General features: G+C 32.3%; 1 protein-coding gene across 2 annotated transcripts in view; it reads left to right on the top strand.

Annotated features, from left to right (window-relative positions):
• LOC149082813 (uncharacterized) overlaps window positions 1-13,252 on the top strand; it is an 89,715-nt gene that overhangs the window by 59,873 nt on the left and 16,590 nt on the right. The window contains exons 3-6 of one of the 2 annotated variants that reach the window (XM_089235973.1): window positions 1,578-1,702; window positions 1,834-2,043; window positions 3,694-3,855; window positions 9,707-9,936. In XM_089235973.1, coding sequence (XP_089092099.1) covers window positions 1,578-1,702; window positions 1,834-2,043; window positions 3,694-3,855; window positions 9,707-9,936 — 727 coding nt within the window. The remainder of the gene's footprint in view (window positions 1-1,577; window positions 1,703-1,833; window positions 2,044-3,693; window positions 3,856-9,706; window positions 9,937-13,252) is intronic. The other variant, XM_089235974.1, reaches the window with a different exon arrangement.

Genomic DNA, 13,252 nt, shown 5'->3' with positions numbered 1-13,252 from the left:
CTGAATGGAATGGTATGAGGAGTTCTGTAATCTTTATTTTATTTCTGTAATATCTTTTGAACCTACCGTATATACTCGTGTATAAGCCGAGTTTTTTTGTGGAAAAATTCGTTCCTCAAGTAGGGGGGTCGGCTTATACTCGGGTCAGTTTTTGATGAGAAAATATCGACCCTGTACAATCAGTAGTCATTTTTTTAGCAGTGTTCGAGAAACCGGCATTATTGGTATGGGATATGTTCCAACCCCCGAAAATGTCAAAGCCGAGGCAAAGAAATCGAAAACATCATTGACTTTGATACCAGGTGGGCTAACGTTGATTGTACACCCTTTAGATGTGAGCATCAACAAGCCTTTCAAAGACTGTTTGAGGAATTTGTGGATCGAATGGATGAGTTCCGATGATAAAGAAACCACAAAAGGTTGTGCGTTGAAGAAACCTGACATCGGCCTAGTGTGCCAATGGGTACACGAGGCGTGGAATTCTGTCTCCACCGAAATTATCATCCGATCCTTCAAAAAGTGTTGCGTCAGCAATGCGATGGACGTTACTGAAGATGATATCCTCTTTGAAAGTGACAATGGCGATGACAGCGTACCCTTCATAGGGGCGATGCCGCACCCTCTATGATGATCTGATGGATTACGATGAGCTTGGAGACTCAGAAGAAACGGTTTAAAAAGTTTGAATCGTTTTCTGTTGTAAATTTCCGTAAGCTATTCATTTTGCATGGAAATATAAGAATTTTTTTTTCTCTGAAATGAACGGATTTTTTGGGGGATCGGCTTATACACGGGTTTTCAATTTATTGCGGTTTTGGTGGTCCTGAAGTAGGGGGGTCGGCTTATATACGAGTCGGCTTATACACGAGTATATACGGTATGTAAATTTTCTCAATTATTTATTAAAGCCAAATTCAAGTTATCAAAACACAATACATGGAATGATATGCAATTGTGCAAGAAATTTCATGTTCTAACAATATGTATTTTTTCCTTAGACTGACAGTCCATAGGTCTGATAAAAAATCTACTTGAAAAAAGTTCTGTGTTTTTACAAAACTACTTTAAAAATGCTTTCTCACGAGTAAAGGTTATTTTAAAATTCTTCTGACCACATTTTTTTCCTACGGAATGTATGTGTGTTTATGTGCAGGACCACGGGTTGGTTAAAGAATAGCTTGATTACAATAGAAATATAATCAATTTTATATGTTTGTAAACTGATTCACATACGCAATTAGTAGATGAAAATTTCTCCTACCTAAAAGAAATAAACAAGTGAAGCTCATACACAGCTTTTGGAGTTGGAAGAAAATTTTCATACTGTATTTTTTCTTTTTTTTATTTGGGTCCTACAAAAACAACTCGTGTTCCACAGAATATGCCACAAGGCTAAAATTGTATTCGAAAAACAGTATTTCAGTTTTTGTTTATAGATCAACTACAGAATATCTCATTTTCAAACTAATTGCTTCTCACAATTACTTTTGATGGCATCTGTTTGATTTCAGTTGTTTACTTCTAAATATTAATCTAAAATATTTTGATACATGGTTTTTTTTTTTTAATTCTTCTAGATGGTTTCAGAAAACTGAGCTGTATAGACCAAGGTGGAATGCATAGCATTAAACATGAAGTTGAATTTTATCATCAGTACTTCATTAAAGATCAGGAAAATCTGCTGGAGCTAATCAAAAGAAAAGTGAGCAAAAGTCCCTTTTTCTCTCTCTCTCTCCTCAGGTGATATTTTTTAATTTGATTACTGTGTGTCTGAAACAGATCACATTTTTACATATTCATTATATATATACACATTTTGTCTTTTGTGTCTAGATACCCACAAACAGGTCATCCGATGATTCAAAAATCAAACCTGAATATGTTAAGGAGTTGATATCCAGCATCAAATCTCTTCAGGGTAAGCAGAGGAGTTCCGATGAAGGAATGAAAAACTTGAGGAGGGAAAATAAATTACTGTGGAGGCAGTTGGCCCTCATGAACAATCGTTATATAAAGCAACAGGCTGTGCTGCAACAGGTAAATGTAATGTGCTGTTTTTACATTAAAGAAAAGTTTGCATAGTACCATAATACTCAATAAATTTCTTTAATGTTTGTTATGCAATATATTGATGTTTTCATTATAAAATGAGGAAAATTTGTGTTTTTATCATTTTGAGTGTCGAAGTGATTTCATTTACTGAAATTACTTCCATGCTGGTCCTGGATGAAGTTTCAGTCTGAAGGAAAGAAAATTTGAAATTTTTAGAAAAGAAAGGCAAGGGATAAGGAGTCTAACAATGGTGCTGGATGTGTTCTATATCTGTGTCTGCTTGGCTTGAACTTTATACGAGAGATTTTGACCTCTGAATTAGTTCTTGGGATGCTCTCTGCAGAGGGATACAAAATACTATGAGTGCTCTAGTACCCAGTACACAGCACCTGACTACACTGCTTCTTAATAAATGTATCTTCAATGTATTTATTAACCTTGGAGCTATTCTTTCTACCCCTACTTTAGTGGCACTTCTGTATTTGTATGGCTGAAACAAGCTAAATCAGGGATAATTGATTCAATACCCTTACTCCCATATCTAACAGCACATAAATTAGCTAATCCCAGTTCTTTGCCAACTTGAACATTTTGTTCATATCCAAGCATCAAAATCCTTGAATTTTTGTTGTTCCATAGGATTTTCAATATAATTCACATATTTGCCAACAACTTTAATGTATAATTTTTTTAGTTTTGACTGGTAAAAATCACCAAAATGATGAAAAGGTATAGTATACTGTCAAAATTCAACTAAATAAAAAAAAAGGAAAATATATATATTTACAGCGTATATACAGGGTATCCTGTAAGTGCTAGCACAGAGATATTCGAATTCAAAAATAGAGGAAATGTGGGAAAGAAGAGCATTAACAGTTTTTCGTCTTTAACGCTGTTCTTTCCCAAATTTTCTCAGTTTTTCGAATATCTCTGTGAATATTGCACTTAGAAACGTGGAGAGACAGGACAACAACCTTCTAATTGGAAGTTGGAGCACAAGGGAACCGTATAAAAATTTATATATTTTTTTATTCCGTTACTGACTGTATTTTCAATCTGAAAACGGGTACAGGGTAATTTTTGAATGCTTGTTGAGCATTTATTAAATTGGTATCATACGTCTGCAATGGACAGTTGATGAAATGAAGGATGTGCTAGCACTTACAGAACACCCTGTATACGGGGTGATTAAAAACTCAATGTACAAACTTTTAGGGGAGGTAGAAAACACAAAAACAAAACAGAATCACAAAAAAAATGTTAATAACTGTGGATGTTAAGAACTTTGAGTACTTGTTGTGAAACTTGATGTGTACACATACTGTCCTCGTGTAAGGTATCGCTAAATAAAGAGTTTTTTCACTCATTATTGGCTTGCCATTTCTGCATCTTCATTTATTCTCCAGCTTATCAGGTTGGGATTGCTGATCATACACTCCTATGTGATTCTGTTTTGTTTTTGGGTTTTCTATCTCCCCTAAAAGTTTGTACATTGAGTTTTGAATCACCCTGTATATATAGATACAAATCATAAGTATAGATGTATGTGTGTGTATTCAAAAACCACTTAGTGGATATTCATCTAATGTTCTGCAATGATATCAAATGAATGATGACAAGTTTTTATCTATTTCACACAAGGTTTTACCTGTGTTCATGAACATGGTGCAATCTAGCCAAAGGTTGCCTCTTAAAAGAAGATTGGCACTTATGATAAATGATGTTGAAAACGAAGCAGCTAAATCTCCTCGTGTTGAGCCTTCGTATTATGTTGAACATGAACCTGATATGAGTCCTGTTTTGGTAAGTTCCTGTGCTCCATATATTTCTGCTGTTATGGATTTTGTGTGAGTGTGTGTGTGGATGCTTGTGCTCATGTGGGAATGAAAGTCAACGTATGTATTTAGGATATGCATGGGCTTTGAAATTCATGCATTCACAGTCTGTTTTTTTTCTTTGAAAATATTATCTTGATTGCAGATCTGTTTACTTTATTGATTTTGGATTTATCTATATTCTTTTCCTTCTTATATCTCTTCTACCTATGCTTTCTGATACATATTGCTTTTACTCAGGTGGTGTTGTCACACGTATATAAATTTTTTATAACTAATAATACATGCTTTACTGTAAATTTTTCAATTTTGAATATTCAGGTAATATAATTTTAATTGTGTACCAATTAATATCACAGCAACTATAAAGTAACTAACATTTTCTTGTTAAAAAGAAGTCTTTTTGAAATAACCTTTACTTGTTCCATCATCAATAGCATCAGCAAAATTGAATAAGTTTGAATTTTTCTCTATATTTCTTCTCGAGGTTCCTGAAGCATTATAAACTCTTCTAAGTTATTATAAATACAATATAACAAGCGATTACTGTAGAAAAGTTTCTTTAAATTCCAGCTCCCTTCTTTTCTCTTTGTTAAATTTAATTATTGATCATTATTTCATTCTTATAATTATTTCATGCACATAAATTTCGTTTGACTTGCATCTCATTTGTGTGAAATGTTTCTCACATCACAATACTATGCTGAACTTGGTTAATTCAATGTTCGGGGAGAGTGCAAGAAAAGTTTGAATTATAAAATTCATCAGTGTTGGATAATTTGAACCATAAATTTCAACTTAATCATCTGTTAAAAACTGGCACTCCTAGTCTTTGCTAATCATTTGCATGTGGGTTCGAGAACAAGATCTACTTTCATTTGTATAATAGAATTTATGATTATTTATCAATACTTTTTTCCATACACATGGTTATGATAAAAATATTTCAGATTTTCAATTACATCTTGATCCAGGGATTAAACAACTGAAATCATATCAGGTGTAGTACACAATCTTGATGCGCTCTTGCTGAACAATGTTAAAGTAAACATTCAGTTACCAATTAACATAAATTTCCAAATTAGCATTGTGAATTTTTTTAAATATTATCCAGCCATTTCTTAGATACCTAGGTTGTATAACATTTCTGCGCTCATTGTTTTACAAACAGAACGATAGCAATGTCAAACCAGATGCTATGGTAGGAAACAAACGCCACCCATTGTGCAGTCGGCCCTCTGTATTTACAGATTTCATATTTGCTGTTTTCGTATTCACAGCCTCCTTCCCTGTTTCCTGTGAAAACTCTGTTGCAGTGCTAATTTTCATATTGAAAAAAAATATATAAATTTTACATGTTAAATAAACGTTTTAAAGAAAAACCACTCCCCTGAAGTTTTTGCTAGTGCTCAAGTGCTCCTCTACATGCCTTCTAACTCCACATCTAGCATTCAGCTGCTTGTTTGGATGTTATGCGAACATTTATGGCTTGCTATTCACATCACTCAATGATGATATTGTACAGGCATTCAAAGAAGATGCAAATTCAGGAAACGTCTTAAAATCATGAATGAATTTCACTGATGCTATTAGTGTCATTGCTGGAGTTGTGGATCTTTAAAGATGGGAACACCTTACATTGGAAGAAATTTTGGCCACAATGTGTGACTGAGAACACATCCATTTCTACAAAGCCAGCCAAAAAGTTTATGAAAGGTATTGTAGATGTTGTTACATTATCAAAGCAGGTGGAAGGAGAAGGGTTCAATGAAGTGGGCATAGAAGAAATTTGAGAATTAGTTAACAGCAGTTCAGAAATGGGCAGGGGAGGGATTAATCGAACTGATTGCTCCTGAAACCAAAGTGATATAGCATGATGATCAAGATTAAGAAGTGATCAACAAGTTCATTATGAGCAACATTGTGCAAGGGCTTCCTGAGTTTAAATCGGCAATGGATTGTTTCCATGACATACAGCCATCTATGGTAAGTTTTTCTCATGTAAAAAATCTCATGTAAAAAAAAAAGAAGAAGCCTTATTACCATATTATTTCTTTCAAATTGAACACGATCAAGGCTCTATCAATTTTAGCCATTGCCCCGGTCGAGGGCGGGACCATTTAGGAAGTTACCATGTTCTAACAAATTAACTGAAATGAAGAAAAAAAGCTAACAGACCTTATAGTATTCTTTCAGAAAACATTACCAAGAATCACTGGACCCCCCTTCTACTTCTGCGGCACAAAGCAGATATAAATGAGGTGTCTGAAAAAGCAAAAGTTCATGGTTTGTGTTATTCACTGATTTTCTGTATTCGCAATCACCCCTGGAATGTAACCCATGAATACCGAGGGACGGCTGTACTCCAAAACATGCATCAATCTTTTTAAACTTTTGTTTGCCTAGAAGAATTCAATGTCAAAGAAATTTTGACATATCTTACAATTTTTCAGAACTATTCAGGCTTGATTATATAGAAGCATCATGATTCTGTTTTTGTTCCTTCAAATTATCCAAAACAATGAACAAAAATTAACCTAAGTAGGGAATTTTAAAATTAAATAAGATACAGAAACTCAATAAGAGTTTGTAAAAAAATTGAATCAGCCAAGTTCAACCATAAAAGTTCTTTGGTATCAGAATGATATAAATATATAGAAAAATTAAAAAAAAAATTTCATGTATCAGAATGGCTTATTAGATATACTTGTTATTTGAACATCATTTTTTTTAAATGACAGCATTTTGGCATAAGATCAGAAAATTGAGCAAAAATTCTTTATTACTTTTAAGAGAAAATATAACTCAATATTTTTTAATTGTTTGAAGCACTTAAGTAAATACTTATTTCTTATCTAACTTTGAATACTATGCTTTGTGCATTAGTAATACTGCATTAGTTAATTGTGGTCAATTGTTGACCATGGCAATTGATGATCATTAAATTAGATCATGAGAAGGGTGGGAAAATTTGAATAGCCCGCGGGCAGCCAAGGCATAAATCTGCCTCTGATTGAGAGTGAGAACTGTAAATTAATTTTATTCAGTGGTATATTCGAAATCAAATAAAATAGTTGAGCACAAAGCAAATTCATCAGATTTCTTATCAAGAAATCTCTTTTTATTTGCTTGAGCTGTGCCAATTCCACAGCCCTTTGTTGGTTTATAGTACCACACAGAGTGATATACTTCATTGTCGGATGGAGCTGTAAACTGGGGCTATAACTATTTTAGTTAGTTCGATTCCACGTAGTTCAAGTGTTCAATAAGCATTCAAAAGTACACAGCATATAAAATAAGTAGATTTTCAAGTTAAAGCTTTTTGTATTGAATTTTATCAATGAGTAACTTCTGCAATTAGTGCGTAATCATTTGGCAAATTAATATTTTTTCATATATAGTTCAATATCTAGTCTGAGAACAAAATTTAATCATTGAAATATAAATACATTTATTTGTAATATACAAAGTTTTTATGCTTTCACTTTTTGTTTCCTAGCTCTCTATCTGCTTTCTTTCTCACTCTGTCTCTTTTATTTCTGATGGTGCATTTGGGTTGTGGAAACTTGAAAGCTAATCTGGCATTTATTTGTCATATTTTGCAGTACTAATCTGTTCTCGAATCCTGTAATACTGTTGCCCGTTAAGTGCTTACATTATTGCCAAGTTCAGGAATTTAAAGAGTGGACCGACTGAGAAGGTATAGATTGTCTGTACTTTGCATGTTGTATATGCAAAGACAGAATTAAAAAAAACCACTGACTGGATGTTTGCCTTTTTTTTTATTGATTTTTTTTTTATATTCAGGGGTAAACACCAGAGTGATTTGTCTTTTTTTTTTTTTTTCATCACTTCTCTCATCTTTTCATCTTCACATACATGCATATTTTTTTCTTTTTCATTCATTTTACTGTGTGGATGAATCTTAAAATAGATGTGTAATAAGTGGGAGTGAATGTGTTTTTTTCCTGAGTCACATCTATTATTTATTTTCTTATACCATCCCAGCCCAAAAATTTTTCTACATAAATATCCTAAAAATTTCAGGCAGCTCTTACTCAAAAATGAAATTGATGGCTTTTTTTTTTATTTCATCAACCTTTGATGTCTAGTATATTTTATTATACCTATGATTTAAAGCCCCACATGTTTCATATTCCAGTGTAAGTGCATTTCATGCCTTCTGGGTTATTGTAAATAAATAAATAATATTATCTTAACTTCATTTAGATATATGTTGTTGGAATACAAAAGTTTACCAAATATCATATGAATTTGAATGGATCCTATCAGACCAAAATATACCCGGGCTGCCGCCACATTGATCAATCATTTCATTTGATTCATGAAAAAATCTGAATAAAAATTCAATTAGATCCTTTTTAAATAATTGTTGTTGTTTTTTTCATTGTAATATTTTATTCATTATCGCATCAGAATATCGTGATACTTTTAGAGATACGTTTTGGACTGTGTTCTACCACTAACTGTTATAGTGCTATCTAGTACTTTACCAAAAATTCCAGCATTTGTCAGATGGTGACCATTCAAAAAATTGGTCTCTGTGATCAGCAAATGAGAAGGAAAGGCGTTTTTTTTCCATATTAAGGTTGGAAGGTTATCATTATCTGTGTAGGCTATTGATTGTCGATCATGGATGATATATCTCTTTCAGCTTATTTCAGTGGTGGTTTCACTTTTTTTTTGTCTAGTATGAAGCACTAAAAATATTGTCAAAAAAACTGTTGTATATGCTGCTGTCTATTGCTAGTATCACATCATTGAGTCTTTCAGAAATATATTGCTATGGCCATACCCAATGTAAAATCATTTGAATTGCTGAAAGGTATAGGAAGCTTGATAATTGTGTAGTTCCTGGAAAGTATGATACATCATTTTCTGTAATATGCGTGATCTTTATCTCCCCCCCCCCCCAGACACACACCTGCGCAAAGGAAAAGCTCTAGCCAGGGGAGGGGGCTGACTGTGATAGACAACGCTGTACCAAAAAATAAAAAAAAATTTTAGCACTATAAAGTTGCCAAAAAATATATTTAGAATAGGAGGATATTTATATAAAGTAGGAGAGAAATGTAGAAAAGGCAAAATATAGAAGATGGATCCTTTAAAAGTCCTGGCTTTTTTTGTGGGCCCGCTAAAAACCCTTACCTGGGGGGGGGGTGAGCTTCTTTGAAATGGGATGGCTCTCGTGACACTTGGACAAAAAATTGTTTTAACCATCAACAAGTAATACTTTCATCGATTAAAAATTAATAAATATGTTATAATACTTACATCAATTATCTTTGTTTCTGCTCATCTTCATGTTTTGGTGACTGGTAATTAATACAATGTGCCATATTCCTCTTCATTTATTTGTTTCGGGCTTTCCATTTAAAATTCAACTATTTTCAATGTAGATTGGAAGGTGAGGTTGATAAATGGAATCTCGATGAAAGAATTAAACAAAGTGATTGCCGTCAAAGCTTTCTTATTGACTTGTAGGGTAGAGGAATAAAATTCAAATTTTGGGTAAAAATTTTATTTCCCAATTTTTTTTCATTTCGAGACTAATCTAGCATTTCATTTCTGACTTAATGGAATTATGATGTACACATACTGTGTATAGTACACGAAGAGAGAGAGAGAGAAGTGCTAAGAAAGAAAGCAAACATTTTGTTATGACACGGCTTTCATGAAATTATCATCATATTTGCGGTATTATACTTCTGCAGTTTATGATGAGAAAAGCAGTTATTTTGTAAGGGATAGAAATGCTAGAACAAATGACTAAATGTAAGGTTGTTTTGATTTTGTAGACCCCCTCACCAGGTAATGTATCAAATAGAGGACCAGTTATCACAGAGATGGAAAGCAGCAAGATGTTTGCTGAGAACATATTATGTTCACCAAATGGTTCTACAAAAGAAAGTGAAGTCATAGTAGATAGTCCGATATCTAGCTTGTCAGATCATACAAACGACAGTCCATTTGCTGAAAGTGAAACTATGGAGTCGCCCCTAGGTGTCTTGAATTGTAGCTTCAAAAGGTAATGTCATTATTTTTTTTATTTGGTTTGGTGCAGTTCGAGCTTTTTTCCAGATAATGCATTGCATCTAACGATTTTCGCTTCACAAATAAAATTTAATTTCCTCAGTACTTTTTATCACTTGTTTGAATGTCGAAAAAATGATTGTTCAGGGAAAAAATGTTACATTCACAAAAGGAAAGTTAATACGTCCCAGACTATATATTATTTCCTCTCAATGTACAATTTTATCTCATTTCTTTGCTTTTGGAGAGGATCAAAATCAAAGATAAAAGTTGTACTACATTTTCTAGAAATAAATAATTAGCTAGCATATCTATTTTGCATTGATTCTCATTTGGTTACCTCATAAGAGAATCCATGGCATTGTTTCTGGAGACTTGCTTTTAATAATCCAATTTTTATACAAATAAAATTAAAATGATTATATCACAGAAAAACCAATTATTGTAACAATAAAAAAAAACTTTCTATTTGTGAATTCTATAAATGTTCAAATTTTCTAGTTTCCACTTTGAGAATAAGGCTGTTGTTATAATGAAATGTGGATGCAATGTTGATTATCATGGCTCAGCTCTTGGTATTATAAGTACAATTGCTCATATGGTTAATTATTGTATGTTCAAGGTTATAAAAATATTTTTTTTCTCATTGCTGTTTTTGCGTCTTTTTTGCATTTCGTTTTCTGTGTCTTTTAACCCAGGGGTTCTCAAACTCTGTGCTGTGGTGTCCCTTCAACCTTTTATCGGGGGGGGGGGTGTCACAGGGCAGTTACCCTGACAAAGGTTTTTCAAAGAGATTCTTTGTTAAACCGCTCATGGAAGCTGGCGTAACTCCCGGATGCATGGAATAGGGAAAAGGAGCACCGCGAGTGAAAAAAGTTTGAGAAACCTTGTTTTAACTGATACTTTTTTAAAAAATTTTGAACTGTACATGAAATGCATGATTTTTCATTTTTGAAGTATAAGTTGTATTATCAGTATGCTTGTGTGTTATTATTTTTTTTTTGTTTTTTTCAATCTGAAGTTGAGAAATGTCTGATTTTTCGTAAATTAAAGTTTTTTCTCCAACCAGGAAATTATTTACTCTTAAAAAAAATTTAATGCTGGTTAAAAACTAAAAAAAAAAATTAAAAAGTTTAAGGGAAACATTTCGTCCATTTTATATAGAATTCTTATCCATAGCTAGTAAAATTCGACCGACAGTATACTGTTTCACTGTATATATGAGAAGTGTGAAAATCCCTTCCCTTCATCTGAAAAAAAGAAAGAAATTTCCATTCATTTCTTCATATGTTGATATACTATCAGCATGATGCTTACTCATCCCAAGATCTTTTTGAGTCAAGTTCAGTTTTTTTTCCTCGAGTACATTTCATACCTACAAAACATTTTTAATGATCTTTGGGAAATGGCATTAAAGCTTACTGTAGCAGTTCTTTACACCCCCCCCCCCATTCTTGTCCATGTGGCTTATTGTATGTGCAATTTCAACCCCACCTTATTACTGTATAACACTTAGTTCATGTCTTTTATTATTATAATTATTATTTTATGGCATTTGTGCCATTTCTTATCTTGAAATTTTTGTGACTCAATTTTGAGATATGTTTGTTTTTCTCTTTGAATTTTTTTTTTTAAATTGCATTTTGCTGCTTATAATTTTATTACTTTCTTGCAGTATATTGCTAGTTATACTGTTGTTTCACTATTATTTCCCCCCTTCATTGTTAGTTTGTATTTTATAATATTCTGTCTATACCTCTTTTTTTGACTTTACCAAAATGTTTCATTTTGGTTGAAAGTTAATTTGAATGGGCTGAAACCTGTCAACAGTTGTTTATCTTCAAGAAATTCTTTCACCACTTACATATTACTTTTATGAAGAAATGGTTAATCAATTTTATTTTGCCCTTTTTTTACTAAAATGTAAAATGCATTTCAGTTGAAATTTTCAGGAAGTCCACCTCAAATATAATGCTCAAAATCAACCCAGCTACTCAGTTTTCCATCCTTAATCAAAATTAATTGAGTGTTTTTAAATATATCAATGTTAGAAACTATAATTTTATACCCTCTATGATATTTTGTGTGATCAACCTTTTTTTTCTGTAATAATGAATGTGTAAATATTATATCACATCGCATAATTATGCGACATGCATTCAGTGGTGTGGAACTCCAGTCAAGATGATTTCAATTAATTTCATTAGTTTTCTTATGTTCATTAGTTGTACTGAATGGTAAAAAATTTGTCAAAATTGAGATATCGACAAAATAAAAATTCAATCTAGCCTGTATACACAGTAGTTTAGTAGACAATCTTCTATAGAAAAATTTTTGAATTATCAAAATAAATATCGATCCCCATGAGTATGCTAGAAATATGAATGTGTAAATTTCCAATATTTGGGAAATGATGTTTGAATGTTTATTCTCTACCCATAATGCTCTATAAATTTTATTTTCTTAAAATGTTTTGCAACATTTGTTTTAATTGAGGAACATACACATTCATGTTTCTGGCAAAACTTATTCGTTTTCATGATTTATAAAAAATATTTTTATTTAAAATTTTGGTAGTTTCCTCTCATGGATTTTTTATGTAATTAAATTGAATTTGGTGTGTGAGTGTAGTTTAAATAGCACCTTTTTAAAATTGATATTGATAGCTTATATGCACAAGTTGTGAGTATATTTAGATTAATTTTATCTATCGATCACCCCAACATGCATTTAGATGCATGATTCATGCATCAAAATTCAATTTTGCTTCTCGAAATTTCGCAGAGGATTGAAATACTCCTCAATAAGTCCTCCTAAAGTTTAGGTAATTTTTTATAGAATTATTTCTCAGTGATAAAAACAAAAAATACCCCTCTTTTTACAAAAATATCCAATATAATTTTGAAAAGGAGTGAAATTACTCTTCAAACTTATTTTTTTTAGTAACACTGGATCACCCTGAACAACACTGTTTTGTTCTAACACACTTCTAGGATTAGAGCAAAAATAAATGCAATAAAAAAAATAAAAATGTGTGTGGTAAATAAGGAAACTTGGATATATAATTACTGATTCGATTTGGAAATAACTTATTAGTTGTTTGGCATCAACTGTAAAAAAGCACTTCTCAAGCAGGAAATATCTGGATCATAAAGTACTGGTGATTACCCAGAAATCTAAAAGTTTCAAATCATCCAATTGTCAGAACGATTTTCCAACCAACAAATGTTTCATCACCTAAACCATTAGATCAGGAAACCATGTTCACAATTTAACCTAATTACCGGTGGTCCTCGACTTTCACACATAAT

This window comes from Pholcus phalangioides, unplaced genomic scaffold, assembly GCF_987345545.1.
Source record: "Pholcus phalangioides strain wild (caught in Gottingen) unplaced genomic scaffold, Ppha-v1.0 ptg000009l_1, whole genome shotgun sequence".
In the NCBI taxonomy this organism is placed as follows: Eukaryota; Metazoa; Arthropoda; class Arachnida; order Araneae; family Pholcidae; genus Pholcus; species Pholcus phalangioides.
Note: the sequence above shows the minus strand (reverse complement) of the source record. Positions and strands in the feature narration are given on the sequence as shown.